The sequence below is a fragment of the Aulonocara stuartgranti genome, assembly GCF_965226115.1.
Source record: "Aulonocara stuartgranti genome assembly, chromosome: 9".
Classification (NCBI taxonomy): domain Eukaryota; kingdom Metazoa; phylum Chordata; class Actinopteri; order Cichliformes; family Cichlidae; genus Aulonocara; species Aulonocara stuartgranti.
The window spans coordinates 3843571-3861581 of record NC_138960.1 but is presented as its reverse complement, the minus strand read 5'-3'; the positions used below and the strand labels follow the sequence as shown (position 1 = coordinate 3861581).

At 40.8% G+C, this 18011-nt stretch overlaps 1 protein-coding gene across 1 annotated transcript in view; it reads right to left on the bottom strand.

The window, feature by feature from the left end:
• Positions 1-14816: 14816 nt before the first annotated feature.
• Positions 14817-18011, bottom strand: part of LOC309714575 (uncharacterized protein) — a 79433-nt gene continuing 76238 nt past the window's right edge. The window contains exons 31-32 of the mRNA XM_082547119.1: positions 16813-16890; positions 14817-16321 (exon numbers count right to left, since the gene is read on the bottom strand). Of these exons, the coding sequence (XP_082403245.1) occupies positions 16134-16321; positions 16813-16890 (266 nt within the window). The 3' untranslated portion in view covers positions 14817-16133. The remainder of the gene's footprint in view (positions 16322-16812; positions 16891-18011) is intronic.

The window sequence follows — 18011 nt, the reverse complement described above, 5'->3', positions numbered from 1 at the left end:
CAATATAGTATAAAATGCATATTGTTTCTTTAAAAACTACTAACACACTATTAAAAACTGCAGAATGCTCAATTCCAGCTTCATTTAGTAATTCAATTAGTAAATAAAAGTGAGTAATTAAGTCACTTAATTAACTAAGCAACTGTAAATGTCACAGTATGCAGAAGTACAATTCAATTTCAATTCAATTTTATTTATATAGCACCAAATCACAAAAAAAGTTGCCTCAAGGCGCTTCATAGGTACAGAGAAAAACCCAACAGTCATATGACCCCCTATGAGCAAGCACTTTGGCGACAGTGGGAAGGAAAAACTCCCTTTTAACAGGAAGAAACCTCCAGCAGAACCAGGCTCAGGGAGGGGCGGGGCCATCTGCTGCGACCGGTTGGGGTGAGAGAAGGAAGACGGGATAAAGACATGCTGTGACTGGAAAGGAAAAACTCAATGCATCATGGGAATCCCCGGCAGCCTACGTCTATTGCAGCATAACTAAGGGAGGATTCAGGGTCACCTGGTCCAGCCCTAACTATATGCTTTAGCAAAAAGGAAAGTTTGAAGCCTAATCTTGAAAGTAGAGATAGTGTCTGTCTCCTGAATCCAAACTGGAAGCTGGTTCCACAGAAGAGGGGCCTGAAAACTGAAGGCTCTGCCTCCCATTCTACTTTTAAATACTCTAGGAACAACAAGTAGGCCTGCAGAACGAGAGCGAAGTGCTCTAATAGGGTGATATGGTACTACAAGGTCATTAAGATAAGATGGGGCCTGATTATTTAAGACCTTGATAAATATTGATTTAAACGGGTGTTGATGCTGATAAGAGACAGGTGAGCACACAGCGGAACTCAATCTAACTAATGACACATGGGAAGTACAACTGAACATACTGAACTGACATAGGCTATCACAATAAAACAGGAAGCACATAAAAAATAAACAGTGACAAAGTACAAACTGAAAACACTGGGTCAACGACCCAGAAACCCTGATTGAAATAGGGTCAAGCTGGGTCAAGTGATAGGTTTTTAAGTCATGCTTTAACTATTGCTATCTTGAAGGCCTGTATGAGCTCTGCATGGACAGGCAGCAAGATACATCGGAGATCTTTTACATCCCCAGCAGGTCCTTGAGGTCATGTAATCCCAGCTTGCTGGTCATAAAATGTTGAAAACAAATGGTGACAGAGCTTTTGTAACAGTGGCCTCCAGACTCTGGAACGCTCTCCCTTTGAGCTTGAGATCTGTGGACTCAGTGGCCTCTTTAAAAAAAGTAGCTAAAAGTCATCTTAAACTATTAAACTTGGTTCATTTTTGTTTTTTCTTTTAGCTTTTCTGTGAGACATTTTGTGATTTTTATCTAGAAAGGTGCTATACAAATAAAATTTTACTTTAGGTTAGAGATGGACCGATCCGATATTACGTATCGGTATCGGTCCGATACTGACCTAAATTACTGGATCGGATATCGGAGAAAAATAAAAAATGTAATCCGATCCATTAAATATCACGAAAGCACCTCACAAAACTTGCAACACGCCGTAACTCACCTCAGAACGTTAGCACGTCGGAGCAGTATGCATCACGTGATAGAGCGGCTGTGGCATGCGGGACCTGTCGGTGGTCTGGATAGCATTTGGAGCTTCGATGGCAACCCGGCATTTCATCTCCGACAAAGTTATCCCGAGAGAAGTAAAGCAAGTGTGTAAGTCCATCTCTGAATGTTTGTAAAGCATTCCTGCGTTAAGCTTAACAAGCGATATATGGAGCGACTGCCTCTTCTGGCTGCTACTTCAATCATGAAACTGCTTAACGATCAGCTGATCGGCTTTTCTGTCGCGAGTCCGTCTCTCTGGTTTGTTTTTGGCCCACTTTGCACCAGAAAGAGGAAACCATCGGCTGAACAACAGCAGCACGTTTAAGCTTGATCAGCTGTTGTTAGAATGTATTTAATATTACTTTCTACTCGAGGATCTTTTTCTACGTAGCTGACGCTGGTAACTGTGCAGGGGCGGATCTAGCAAAGTTTAGCCAGGGGGGCCGATAGGGCATTAACAGGGAAAAGGGGGCACAAAGACAGACTTTTCTTTCTTATTCTCATTTAAAATGTCGAGCTTTTAATAAATAATTATCCGAATCTTACACCCAAAGTTTTAATTTGATGTAAAATGAATAGAAGTCAATTACTGTATATAGTGACTAATATAATAGTGTCTAATATATATACCCTAGTAAGCTATAGTACTTTTTCCTTTGGGAAGGTACCATCTCTGCAGTCTGCAATTTTGTTGAAGAAAGATGTTGAATCTATTTAATATTTCTTGAAAAATAATTGATTTCTGTGCATTTTTTTTCACACTGCATCAAATTAAGGTTGATTACGTTGATTAAGCATCATGAGGTGGAGCGTGAGGGGTGGTTCCCTATTTTTTATTTATTTATTTTTGTTGTTGCTGGGAGTTGGAACCCTATTAGTTAGGTTGCTTAATATTTACGCTAAGTACTCTTTAAAATACCAGAATAGGGAGGATGGTGTAGGTTTAAGTTTATTAGATTGATCAGTATTGCTGAACTATGAAATATTTTTTTTGCATACAGGTATAACAGAATAGCTTTAGTGTAGTTGTTGTTTTAAACTTGAGTATGAACTTATACAAAATGCAGCAAGATATTTAAAAAACAACAGTTTTGTTGATTAAAAAACACTATATCGGATTCATATCGGTATCGGCCGATATCCAAATTTATGATATCGGTATCGGTATCGGACATAAAAAAGTGGTATCGTGCCATCTCTACTTTAGGTACTTTTACTTTACATCACTGATTAATAGATACATTACATTTGAGATCATTTACTTTTAAGATCAAATTTTAAAATCACCTAAATCACTCTGTGGCCAGCAGACTGCAAGCGCAATCTCTGACAGGCCTTCTCCTAATATCAGGAGACTTTAATCATGTCTCACTGGACTCCACACTGCCCACCTTCACCCCGTATGTGACCTGCCCCACCAGAGACAATAAAACACTGGACTTACTGTACGGCAATGCAAAAAAAGCATTAAGTTCATCACCTCTCCCTCCCCTGGGCAGATCTGATCACAACCTGGTGCATCTTGTCCCTGTGTATGAGCCCAGCCACCCACACAGTGCAGAGATGGTCGGAGGAGAGCGAGGAGGCTCTTAAGGACTGTTTTGAATCTACTGTGTGGGAGTTGATCTGTGACGACCACGGAGAGGACATCGACAGTCTGGTGGCGTGCATTACGGACTATATTAACTTCTGTGTGGATAACACTGCACCCACCAGGACTGTGTGGTGTTTCTCCAACAACAAACCTTGGATTACCCCAGAAATGAAAGCTTTCCTCAAGCGGAAGAGGAGGGCCTTCAAATCTAGAGACAAGGACGTGAAAAGGGTGCAGAGAGAGCTGAGGGGACTGATAAGGAAAGGGAAGGACAGCTACAGGCAGAAGATGGAGAACCAGCTTTAACAAAACAACGTTGGTGAAGTCTAGAGAGGCCTCAGAACCATCTCGGGCCACAAACATCAGAACTCTCTGCCTGGGGGAGATGTGAGGTGGGCAAATGAACTGAATCGTTTCTTCAACAGATTTGATTCATCCAGGATGCAGCTTCAACATCTGCTGCAGACTCACCCACCCCCACTGCTGCTGTTCCACCTCTGACACCTCAGATACTTCACACCTCCTCTACTCACCCTGCTCACTCCCCCCCACCCCCAACAACAGCATCCTATAGAGATTGAAAATGTGACGTCATTCAGGGGTAAAACCGCAAAGGATTCTGGGAACTCGTGGCAAGAGGTACTAGCGCACGCAGGCTTTCACTTGAAATCAGTCACACAGCGATAAAAAGAAACACAAAAAATGTCAAGAAGCTGTTGTATTATTAACTGCAATAGCAGGTCGCATGACAGCCACGGGAAGCCGACGGGTAAAGAGATCGGTTGTTATCGGATTACGTCGTTGAAGAGAGATTGTTCGAGCCATGTTTCCGAGGTAACAAAGAGGCGACGGATGGCCTGGATTGCAGCCATTCAAAGACCAAATATAACGTCCCAGAACACTCCAGCTCACAGGTTAGTCTGCTCCAAGCATTTACACGAAGGTCAGTCTGCTGTTGTAGTTAATGCGTCATTTTCATAACATAATTAGTGATATAGGTTACAAGCAAGTCTGGCGCTGAACAGAAATTGTCGCGCTATGCTCCTTTGTTTATTGTGTTTATTGTGCATAAATAGTGAATTGTCCTGACACAATATTGCGTTTCGCTTCTGTTACCATGGTACATTGACAAAAACATATACTTTTATTCACAGGATAAAACAGGTTTTTTGTATCACTAATTGCCCAGTGCGATTACAGGATACAGTATTATTGTCACTGCCACATTTCTGTGATGGGTACCAGAAATTATTTCCACTACTAATTAATTACTGTTGAGCTTAAAGGTCCTATTAATAAACGGTTAAGGAATGTGTATTTATGAAGACGATTTGTGAGACTGGTAAACTTATGATACGTACGATGGTCTTTCGTTCTACACGGTGCATTTCAAGGTCCTGCACCCATCCGTCGGTAAACTGTACCTGGGCTTGTTGCAGTGACCTGAAGTTACTAAACTTCATGAGTGTATGCACTCACTCCAAGAACCGTATAATTATAAATCTGCGCGTGGTGAAAGTTGGGCAGCACGCTAACGTCTTTTGTCCACTCTGTGTGCTCGTAAGGGTCTAACCCTTTCTCTCCTTTGGTTTTTCCTCGTATCTTTTCTTTGACTTTTCATCAAGTCTGTCTTCGTACGGATCGGCATTGTTCTCCTTTGTTTTGTACATAACTTTTTTGGAACTGGAGAATGAACGTTTTGTGGTGCTGCAAATGCTTGCGTTTGATGCGGTACTTGGATTGTTTTGCCACGAGTTCCCGGCATGCAATGCACGAAAGTCACGTGGTCTGTCAATCTCTATGGAGATTGACAGACCACATGACTTTCGCGGACCTCACTCTCATGACACTCATGACAGGGTTAGAAGAGAGAGACCTAATGGTTAATAATCCACCTTTCACTGCTTCACTCTTTTTTGTAGATATGGATATTGTGTTGTTCTTACTTTGTGATTCTATTTTGAATGTTTAAACTGTTTTCTGTTGATTTTGCTGATTTTTGATTTGTTTTGTGTTGGTTTAGAAGCAGATGCACTCTCTAAGGGGATGCGGTTTGGGGGTATAACAGGAGAGAATCTGCAGAGAGGTGTGCAAGACTACAACTCTGCTTCCTGGTCCCAACTCTGGATGCTCTGGATTTTAGGGGATTTAATAAATTTGGCCAGATTTCTAGAATGAGAGCTGTTCTACACAAAGTCAAGGGATGACTTCGCTCCTAACAAGACCAATTTTGCCCCAGAAAGTTTCCCACTATTTATAAAACCCAAACCATTTTTGGACACCATTCAGACCAACAGCATTTTAAAGAGAATATGCAGCTAATCATGTGATTCCTGGTCTGATTAGCGAGAGAACCAGAGAAGACTACAGAAAAGTCGATTCAATATTAATTTTAGTGACCTCATGTAACCGAGTTTCATTACTGCTGATGTGAATTACTGTTTGGCAGAATTTATGCTTGCCTTTAGCCAGCAGCTGCAGTAGTGCTTCAGTATTGACCTCTGCAAGATAATACACCATAGTTGTTGAAGTATCTCGCTTTCTCGCTGAATGAATACTGTAAATATAATTACAATATGACAATATGAAATAAGACATTTTCTAAAAGCTTTTAATGAAATGGGCTGTACAAAAAAGCTACACAAACACACCACTGTGTATTGTAACAGAAACAGGAAGTGATACTGCACCACAAAGAGTGCCAACACTAAGTGAGAGCATTGGTATAGGAATGTGAAAATGTTTTTCACACGGATTTGGATTTCTGACGGATTTCTCACACTGCAAACACATTTGTGGCACATTCTCCTGCAATATGCATTGTGTGGTCTGTACACTAGCAATGTTTTTACATTGATACAATCAGCTGTTAGATGTTTTCACTCATCTATGACACACTTATATTAGGAGCCTCATCACCATAAAATAAAAAAGTACAACCTTATTTGAGCTTATCTTCTATATTTTATTACATTTATTCATTTATTTATTTGCATATTTTCACAGATTTCTTTATTTACAGGATGCTTTAAGTGCAGTATCGATTCTCTTGTTAAACCGTATCTTGCTAATGTCACAAATGGCATCCAGCACTTCCGAGGTAAATGCACTCATGCACAATAAACAAAACGTAAACATACTTTAATTAAGTTTGAACAGAGCTGTCTGATAAGGCTATCTCTGCTTTAGAGAGTCAGTGGGGGGTTCCATGGAAAATCAGTAAATACCTCCCACATCAACTGGTGATAGACATCTCCTTTATGAAGCTTAACAAATTTGTTGAAAACCCCAAACTAACAAACTAATTTGCATGAGACCAGCTTTTACTAGTTTCCTGTACCCACTTCACATCAGTTTAGAATTCTATCATTCATCTGATTTTAACAGTGCATCACTTACATGTGAGGCGATTCACAATTTAAAAAAACAAAACAAATAAATACACCAAAAATAAACAACTTAAGTCAAATGGTAAAAAAAAAAAAAAGCAGCGATATTCATAATACAGTCCACTCAAGGTCAGTGACTGTTAAACAGAAACATGTTTCCTCACAGGCAGTTTGAGTGTTTCTTAGGCAGCGGTGACTTGCACTTCATTCTGTCCTCAGGTTCTATGGAAACGTTGTGTGAAGCTCTGGTGCAAAAAGGAGACATTTCATATTCCACTGTGCATGATTAATAATCCAGTCTAGTACTGATGATGAACAGACACATAATGTGCACTCACAGACTCAGATCTGCTACATTTATAAAAATACAAGAAAACATAAATGCTCACTTCTTTACATAAACAGAACTCAATATAATTTTGTTGGGTGAATGCAAAGATGTTAAGTTCATCTAATTCAATGAATGTTTGGTTGTTGATACAAGTAATGGAAACCACGTCTGTTTAACAAGTGATATATGAAAATACAAGTATATGCATAGTTGTTATTATTTTATTTCCAAAATAATAATATTGTCGTAACTATTAATTATATATTCTGGTTGAAAATACAGTATAATGCAATATTATATACAACTGAAGATACTAGTTGTGTAAAGATTTTAACCCAGCATGTGCACAGTTAAACCTTTTTAAAACACATTGTTATGTTTTATTTCAGCAGGTGAATAAATAAGTCTTAGAACTGTCAGCTGTTGTCTTCTGCTCTAGCCAACTGTTTTGTGTAGCTAAGAAGATGCTTTTTACATCATGCACAAAATGTTTCCTTTACAGGAATCAGAGCGCACTTCCGATACTGATAAGCACATTTGAAGATTTAAAATGATGCCCACATGAATTTTATCATGATATTCTGTGGTTTACCACAAACACATAGTAGAGTTTATTTCATTTCCCAAATGGATTAAGAAACGGGGCACCCTGCCTTGTTGTGAATTTGTGACAGTTGTCTTTGAAGCATCCAAACCTTCATTTTTAAAGTCAAAATAACAAATGAAAACGCAGATAAACAAGTCAGAGTGATAAAATCCAGAATTATTTTAATATTATTTGTTTTTACAAAAAATACAATGTTGCCATTTGTAGATTTTATACATATATATATATATGTGTGTGTGTGTGTGTGTGTGTGTGTGTGTGTGTGTGTGTGTGTGTGATATCATTGTAACATGATATTTTTCAGCATTTATGAATATTAACATTAGGTTACAATATATATAATAAATACAGGGGAAAAAAACATAACATACAGGTACCGGTGGTGATGTCACCGTATGCAATGGAAAAGGTTTTCACACATACAGTACGTGCTGCTTTTGCACTGAAGATGGTGAAATGATAAGACATCACTTTCAAGATAGCACCAGCAATGGTAAAAATAACCAACTCACTCATGTATAAGGTGAGAATCCTCAACACAATAACAGGAAGTTACTTATGAGCAAAAGCAAAAGTAGCATGACATTTAGGAGCCAGAGTGGGAAGTACAAAACTGGTGGCTTTTATGATAGACGTGCATCCTAACCTTCAACTTTGTTTTGCAACCTTAGTATCTTATTGCTAGATGTCAAGTTGTTTTGATCATTAAGAAGTATATTTCTATTCTTGTTTAGAGTTATAGGGTTTGGGCTATTATTAATTACACGAAGATTCATTCTACAAAGTACACAGCCTTTCCATATTAAGGTGCTCAATTCTCAATAATGTAAAATGTTCAAAAGTATTTTTCAAGTCTATTTACAGTGGGGCAAAAAAGTATTTAGTCAGCCACCGATTGTGCAAGTTCCCCCACTTAAAATGATAACAGAGGTAAGTAATTTGCACCAGAGGTACACTTCAACTGTGAGAGACAGAATGTGAAAAAAAATCCATGAATTCACATGGTAGGATTTGTAAAGAATTTATTCGTAAATCAGGGTGGAAAATAAGTATTTGGTCACCTCAAACAAGGAAAATCTCTGGCTCTCACAGACCTGTAACGTCTTCTGTAAGAAGCTTTTCTGTCCCCCACTCGTTACCTGTATGAATGGCACCTGTTTGAACTCATCATCTGTATAAAAGACACCTGTCCACAGCCTCAAACAGTCAGACTCCAAACTCCGCCATGGCCAAGACCAAAGAGCTTTCGAAGGACACCAGGAAAAGTATTGTAGACCTGCACCAGACTGGGAAGAGTGAATCTACAATAGGCAAGCAGCTTGGTGTGAAAAAAATCAACTGTGGGAGCAATCATCAGAAAATGGAAGACATACAAGACCACTGATAATCTCCCTCGATCTGGGGCTCCACGCAAGATCTCATCCCGTGGGGTCAAAATGATCATGAGAACGGTGAGCAAAGATCCCAGAACCACACGGGGGGACCTGGTGAATGACCTGCAGAGAGCTGGGACCAAAGTAACAAAGGTCACCATCAGTAACACACTACAACGGCAGGGAATCAAATCCCGCAGTGCCAGACGTGTTCCGCTTCTGAAGCCAGTGCATGTCCAGGCCCGTCTGAAGTTTGCCAGAGAGCACATGGATGATACAGCAGAGGATTGGGAGAATGTCATGTGGTCAGATGAAACCAAAGTAGAACTTTTTGGTATAAACTCAACTCGTCGTGTTTGGAGGAAGAAGAATACTGAGTTGCATCCCAAGAACACCATACCTACTGTGAAGCATGGGGGTGGAAACATCATGCTATGGGGCTGTTTTTCTGCCAAGGGGACAGGACGACTGATCCGTGTTAAGGACAGAATGAATGGGGCCATGTATCGTGAGATTTTGAGCCAAACCCTCCTTCCATCAGTGAGAACTTTGAAGATGAAACGAGGCTGGGTCTTCCAACATGACAATGATCCAAAACACACCGCCCGGGCAACAAAGGAGTGGCTCCGTAAGAAGCATTTGAAAGTCCTGGAGTGGCCTAGCCAGTCTCCAGACCTCAACCCCATAGAAAATCTGTGGCGGGAGTTGAAAGTCCGTGTTGCTCGGCGACAGCCCCAAAACATCACTGCTCTCGAGAAGATCTGCATGGAGGAATGAGCCAAAATACCAGCTACTGTGTGTGCAAACCTGGTAAAGACCTATAGTAAACGTTTGACCTCTGTTATTGCCAACAAAGGTTATGTTACAAAGTATTGAGTTGTATTTTTGTTATTGACCAAATACTTATTTTCCACCCTGATTTACGAATAAATTCTTTACAAATCCTACCATGTGGATTCATGGATTTTTTTTTTCACATTCTGTCTCTCACAGTTGAAGTGTACCTCTGGTGCAAATTACTGACCTCTGTCATCATTTTAGGTGGGGGAACTTGCACAATCGGTGGCTGACTAAATACGTTTTTGCCCCACTGTATATTTAACTAAAAGCAGCATTTCCAATTACTTTGAGCTTGTGTATGACGTTTATCTGCAGTTGTTGAAGTTGTAAAATGAGAAATTTGTCTTGTGTGTGGCAAATGTATGTTGACATGTCAGCGGTCAGTGCTGTCTGCATCATGTTCAAACTTATCTTATTGTCACTTAGTGGAAAGATGCTCTACACAGTTCAAAACACTGAAGCTTCTGAAGCCCCTCCTACTCTGAGACAAACCCGCCGAGGAATAACACTCTGGTTACAAGCAACTCAGGGAAACGTGAAAGTGGAGACACTAGTGAAAAATTATAAATCACATCAGCAGTAATGATCCAGTTAGGTCAATTACAGGTCACCAACATCAGTTTTGAGTCACTGTGCAACTTTACCAAAAACAATGTTGGAGTTTGTGCTGGTTTCCTCTCAAGGTGAATCAGTAGAGACATGTTTAGCCACATAATATTTTTAAACACTTGGCTGTCTAGAAAGCTGACTGTCTATTGGGCAATTATAAGGACAAACAGCATCCACCCCACTTTGGGCGGAGCAGTTCTCCAGTCACAACCTGGCCAAATGTATTAAGTCCCCAAAATGTGACTATCGGGAGTTGATACCAGGAAGCAGCGCTGCAGTCTTATACTCTCTCTAGTTATAAAACAGCTAATGGGTCATGTTGTCCATTTTAAAGGTACAGCACTGATACTGCTTTGAATCATATCTATTCAACAGATTCAAATTTGTTTATGTAACTGGGGAGTCCTCTTCACACGTCAGGTGAATCATAGAGATTACAAGGTTCTGTGCTGGGACCAGTTTTTATTACAATGCAGATGATACCCAGCTTTATCCATCCAAAATTAAAATTAATTAGAACCAAGAATGTCTTACAGACATAAAGTCCTGGATGATTTCTCATTTCTTGCTTCTAAATTCAAATAAAACTGATGTTATTGTACCCTGACCCTCAGAAGTTTTAGAAGTATGGTGCCTAACCAGATATTTACTCCGAATGGCATTACTTTGGACTACAGTAACACTGGGAGGAATCATGGAGTCCTTTTGGGCCAGGATGACCTTCAATGCGTGTAGTAAACACATGCAGTAGTGTGAAAAAGCGTTTGAGCCCTTCATGATTTGTTATTTGCATTTGCACAGTATCCATAAAAACTGGAAACATTCTGTCTTGGAGTGGAAAAGGTAGTTCATGCATTTATTAATTATAGACAGGACTATTACTAAAAGCTCCCTGAAAGGCCTTCAGCTCATCTCGAACAGCGGTCCCCAACCCCCGGGCCACAGACCGGTATCGGTCCGTGAGTTCTTTGGTGCCAGGCCGTGAGAGTTCAGGCTTGGGTGTGAAATTTATGGTTTTCAGGGTTTTTATCGTTAACTCGGTTTCCCTGGGTCTTTTCCCGTGTTGTAGTTGTGTGTCTTATTTTGAAAGAAATATTTACTGCCTCCGTCTTCCCGCTCCACCACAATCAACCACACATGCAAGGCTAGGGGTGCAGGTGTTTCACCAGGGTGCAGGAGAGGCACTCCCCCTCTGTCCCCTTCTGGCCGCCTGTGCCTCAATTTTATTCCGAAACCTAGACATCCACATGGGGGGGGTGTGCACGTTATACAGCGTCCAGAGGATGGTCTGTGTATTCAAACCCATCTCTGGCGCTGGTGCCCTACCCTCAATTTTAAATGCTGAGGGTTTTCGGGAGGAGCCGTGCTGCTCTCTGGCAGGAAGCACCATGCCCTCCTGTGTTTTAAATGCACTTTAGAACAGCACGCAGCAACACTACATATGAGCGGGTGGAGGGGGGTTGGGGTTCCTCACTCACCCCCGTTCTCTGTTAACCGTCGGGAGGTGTTGGCCGTCCGATTGGGTTCTGGGATGTGGGGCCTCCCTGCTACTGCAGATACGGCGGCGGTCTGCTTGCCTCCACCCAGGGAAAAGGGTTACATCTCCTGGGTCTAGGTGTGGTTTCCCCCTCTGGGGGCTAGGGTACCTGGACCTGGGGTATAAAGTATGTTTGGGGAGTGTGATTGTGTGTACAGTGTCTATTTGTGTCTTTCTCCACATCGGGTGATTGTCGAGTATTTGTATATGTGTGCATGAGGGTTGGAATGCACGTTTGTCTGTGTGCGCCTGTTCGTCTGTGTCTATGTGTCAGGTCGGGTCTTAGACTCCACCTCTCTGGGAACATCTCAGGCCCTCCGAGGTATGAGGGCTTATCTCCCCACCACACTCCCTGCTGGTGGCGGATGCCCTCAGACGTCAGTGCGTTGGTGGTTCTTGGTGTCTGGGGCTGGGTGGTCATGTATGTACAAGCTCACTCCAGGTGGCTGCTTGGCAGCACCTGGCGCCTGTGATTCAACTGGGCCCTGGGGGGTGGGGGGCCCTCTGGTCTCTGGGCCTAGGGCTCGGTCCTCTCTGGCACAGCTGGCTGCTGGCAGAGCCCACAGGCACGTCACTGCAACCCCCTGTGGCCTCTGCTCCGTGGCTGCTGGGTGACCCCTCATCTGGGGCTCTCCTCAGCTCTTCCCAGGAGGATGGCACGGTTGCCCCCCTGGTGGTCCTCCTTGGGTTGTCATACTCTGGGGCCTCTGGATGTCTGGGGCCTGGATCTCTTTCATACCTGCTTCATGCCCTGGGGGACGGGGTTATAGCTCCCCACACTCCCTAGCATATCGTTACATGGAGAAACCTTTTGAATACAAGTGCTCTCATCCACACAGGTGTACACACGGGTGTTCACAGACACAAACTACACCCTTCTTGGCTGCTACCTCAAAGCACATTGTGTATAGCAACACAATGACAGGAAAGTTTTAGCATCTTTTTGACAGCATTGACTGCTGAAGAGAAACACACGCTTGTTAACACACATTTGTGCATTCGCATAAATAGGACGGTGAAAACAGGAAATAACTCCCAAACTGACATTTCTGATTATACATATTCAACAATAATTACACTTTGAACAGGAACCAAACAAAGAAACAAATTCAGATGAGTGATCAGTTAATAACTATGCGCAATATAAACTTATTAACATTATGTTAATGTTTATGTCATATTACTCAGTGGAAACCAATGAATGCAAAATGGCTGCATTTAAATGTTCTAATCTGAAAGAGTTTCCTGATGAAAATCCCATTATTTCTACAAATGGGTAAATGTTTTTCATTTTCAGACAAATGAGGATAAACCACTTTCATATCTATTTATAGCCTATACACATATTAATGGATATTGGACTCACTTGTTGTAGACACTAATTTTTCTGCAAAAATGAATTTGGATGTTTTAAAAGCCGTTCATCATGGTGAAGGCACTGGTCAGAATTTTATTGCTGGGGTTTTAAAAACTCAGTTTAACTGTACTCTATCCCCACTCGCAGCAGTCATATGAATCTTGCCAAGTTTATTCTAACAAGTGAAAAATTAAAAATCTTAAACACCAGACTTGTTGGGAAATTGGCTTCCTAAATTGTAAAGCCTTCCAGTCTACAAGTGATAACATGCCTTATCAATCCTAACCATACGTGGAATTGGGGATCTCTGGGAGCCGTTCCCTATGAAAACAAACACCTTGTACAAATGCTGACGGAGATGTTGTGTGAAAAAATAATTACCATATTGTGTCCCAGTACTTGCATTCATTGTTTCACTGATTATTCCTGTATGAAAATGCTCACTGAATTTTGTCTAGAACAGTTAGCAAGGATAAGCTGCATCATGCTAAGTCCGTCTACCTGGATCTGATAAAACTGCCCTATTAGGCTCCATCTTTCCACTCATTTCTGTACACAGCTAAGCAGAGTTGATTTTGTTAACTGTTAGCTATCAGTTGGGTAAAGAATGGAGAGAATTTGTTAATTAAAAAACACAATAAAAGGAATATTTAAATGTTAGCCTGTTAGCATTAAAATGCTATGTTTTGTACTGTATCGCAAAATTATTAACATATAATTGTAAAATGAATTTGTTCACATTGTGATCCTGCTGTAGGACGACTAAACATACTTACATTTAAGAAGGATGCCTAATTCAGTTCATTGTTCTGTGACTGTGACGCTGTGTAAGACCAAGAAAGTATTCTATGGAGCACTGGGGCCTTTGTGGTAACAATTAACCAAGCGGCAGCCTATGAACCCAAACTTGAAGTCCAAACAACTGCTGCTGCTCCAGCTGAGCCTGGGACCAAAGGTTGGTCAGTTCACATATTTATAGATAGTCTGCATAATGAGGGTAAGAAGTTTTGCTTCATGAGGTCACAGAGACATTTCCTCTTAATGCAGTATTCTGATTGTCTACAGTAAATGTGAGCGTTTTCTCCAAATATGAAGAAATTAAAAAAAGGACATTGTATGCATTGACAAAGTAAAACCTATTTAAAAATAACATTTATACTGTTTTGATGTTTGTAAATTGCATCCGTATCATAACTTTCTGTTCCAATGCTGTTATAGGCGTTTCATTTTTGTAAAAAAAATTCTAAATAGCAACATGTTGCCAAATATATTCACTGCTGCAATAATATATCTTTGAAAACCACGATATAGATAGTACCCTGTTTTTATCAGTACATTGACCTGTGCTAAATTTTCTTATTCTTAGCTTTATCATTAGGAATAGTTTGTTTTTAATTCTCAACTATAAGGGTGTGTTTGAATAATAATATTACTACAGTACTCACTAGTCAGACTCCCGTGAGTCTGAATCATATATCTTTTTTTAGTTTTTGTTTTTTCAGGTTGAAATTAATAAAACTCCACACTTCCTCCAGTAATTTCAAATTAAAAGGGGGTCTAGGATGTGATGGATTGTGCCCTGTGAGGTGTTTGGAGACTGTTAAGATAAAAAAAAAAAAGCTGTATAATTTATAAGGCAGAATAAATGATTGAAAAAGGAAAGTGACTAGAAATAATTAATGATTTTAACGGTATTAAAAATAGAGAAAAGAAATCCAAAGCAGAAACACGATGGATAATGTTGAAGACATGGATGACCTTTTCACTTGCAAGTGGCTTAAGCAGCAATATTACAATTAGAGTTTGTTTTTAAAATAAAATACACACCTGAAAGAAGAAGAAAGAACTTAATCTAAGCTTCAAATATAAAGGACTTGTTCATTCTGCAGCTGAGGTGAATTAAGGCCACTGACAGAGGTTTTACAGTAATCCACATGAACACAAAAGGAATGCAAAGTGAATACATAATACTGGCAAACAAGAAAACAAATATGACAGATTAAAAGCAGTAACAGGTTTCATGAAAACAAAAACAACCCATCTGTCACAGCTTTGGATTTGAACAAATTGTGATGCTCTGTGCACAAAACATGACATAAATATGTTTTTCCACCTTTAGTGATTACATGTACTGTGCACCTGAAGGAGGTCAAGATCTTTATCAGTTATGAACCTTTGAACTTTGTTTAAATTCATATGTTTGACCAAAGCGTTTAGCGAACCACAACATAATCATGTGAAAATGTGTTCCATACAACAGATCCTGATTCATCATCGCGGCAGGTGCTGCACTTTTTACCATTTGCAGATGGCATCATTTCTCAGAGGCAGAGCTGCACAGACGACAGAAATAACCTCACTGGCTGATCCTCAGTAGAAAAGCAGAGGTTCCAAGCACAGCATAAGAACTGATCCTTTTCTATTTCTTTAATATTTTAATATGCAGTTTATAGTAATTGTGCTTTTCTCACATTAGCCCATGATTTAATTAATAGAGGTTATACATATTTATTGAGGGTATTAATCATATTTGCCTTCTGTATCATTAACTTAAACAGTAATTCAGGTAAACAAGGAGGTAGACATATTTATTATTATTCAGATTCCTGGCCTTCTTGCCTCTTACACTGACAGAAACAATGCGACTCAGTTACAGCTCTTGGTGTTCGTCTGACTCAATCAGGATTTAGAATTCACTATTTAAACTTTAGAAGTTTAAAATATCTAGGACGCTAGCCAGCTTAACCCTCTTTGATCATGAATTCAGTGATCATGAATCAATGCCCTCCCTATTTCTGTTCATACCAGCTCATGAGGTTACAACTGCCTTGGCTGCAGATATCTCTGTCTTAAAGGTGTCAGCAGTGTGTGCCAAGTCAAACGCAACCTCTCTCACTCCCATGTCATCAGATGTGTGGTCCTTTGCTGTAGTGTTCCCTGAGATTGTAGGTCTGATAGCACATAGAGATGTCACAAACCCCTGGAAGTCCTGGGCTACCCCTTTTGCCAGGATCTCCCGGGGGGCCCGGTTTGCCTGGGATTCCCTGGTTGCCCGGCTGGCCAATCCCATCAAAGCCACGGGGACCCTGAATCCCTGGAGGGAAAAGAAAAGATTGAAATAAGAACCACCTCTGTACTTAGCCTAATTTAGGTCAGTGATAATTGAATTAGGAAGTTCAAGTCAGTTAGATCATAGGTTTACAAAATAATGCAACAACTCCACAGTGGTATTATGACACAGTGGGTGGGAACAACAAAAACTCAGCCACAAAGTGGTCAACCACATAAAATGACAGAGTGGGGTCAGCAGATAGAAGAGCCTTATAAACGTACTTAAATGTACATTTATAAGTGTACATAAATGTGCACTATATTAAAATTAAGAATGGGATATCATTCAAGTTCATTTTCGTGGTATATTTGTGGCATTTATTAAACATCCACACTACTAAGAGCTTTCACACATTTTCCAGAACTCTCAGGTAAAGTTCCTGGCATAGGTGAATAATAGAGGGTAGTACCAGTGTGGAGGTTATGGGATTGTAAAAGCAGTTAATAGGTTAATATGTGCACAATGAAACATACCTTGGTGTCCAGGTGGTCCTGGTGGTCCCTGGTCTCCATCTCCTTTTCTGCCTTTCAACCCTCTGGGTCCCATGTCACCTGGGGATATGATAGGTCTGTGTTTAAAAACTAACATTAGATTCAGACTGAGAGCTTCGGGAACAAAAATGCCATGTTTTCTGTAAATTTGAGTTTTGGGGACATTTTACGTCTGTTTTCCATGCAAACAATAACTTCCCATGCTGAAAAAGGAAACGATACCAAAAGGTTCAGTTTTCATCATATTTTGTCTGACATAAAACTAACACAACATATCAGAAAAACAGCATATGAGTCGAGTCCAATATGGTGGCAGGAGTTTAATGGTCGGGTCGGCTGAATGACTGTGACATGTTGAACCCACAGGTACTGCAGCCAGTTAAGGCACTGGCTCAGATGGTGGTGATGGTTGCAAATGAGCGGCAGCTGGACACCCAGGCTAAGTGACAGACATGGGTGCTGGAGAACCTGGTTGCTCAGTCTGGGGCTACTTCATCGCCTCCTGCTCTGGTGGTGGTGCTACACCAAACAGGAAGGCAGATGACCCCCAGTCCTTCCTGGAGGTGTTTCAGGCTATGGCGGTGGGCTGCCTGCCATCTCACACAGGCCCAGAGAGCCTTGGCGTGACAGTATGTTTAAGGCCCTATTGGTTACCTGAGCACAAAAGACAAATTACTCATAGAGAAAGAGTCACACAGTGCACGGTCCATAGTTCCTGTGGTAGAAAAAAAAGAGTCTATAGGATTCTGTATTGACTATCGCAAGGTGAACGAGGTGTCACAGTTTGATCTTTATCCCGAGGTGGTTCTCACTCCCGACGTGTAACATACCGACAACTTGTCACATCCCGAGGCGTCCCATGGGAACGCGAAAGGTGGCCGTTCCCATGATACACGGCGGATTGTGAATGACATCGAATACAATGACACTCCCGCAGTAATACACGCTCCAGCCATGTATTCCAGCCCTAACCCTAACCTTTTCCCTAATCTTAACCACCACCTTAATCGTGTTAGATGGTGTTTTCCAAAGCGATTTAAGTAAAATAAACCTACATGTGTAGATTCATTCCAAACAGTTCTCATGTTTCCTCGTTTTTCCAAACTCGTAATATAGGAAATGGACTGATTCTTATTTTTTTCTACTCTCCCGGAGTCGTCAAAGTGCTCTATAAAAAAGCC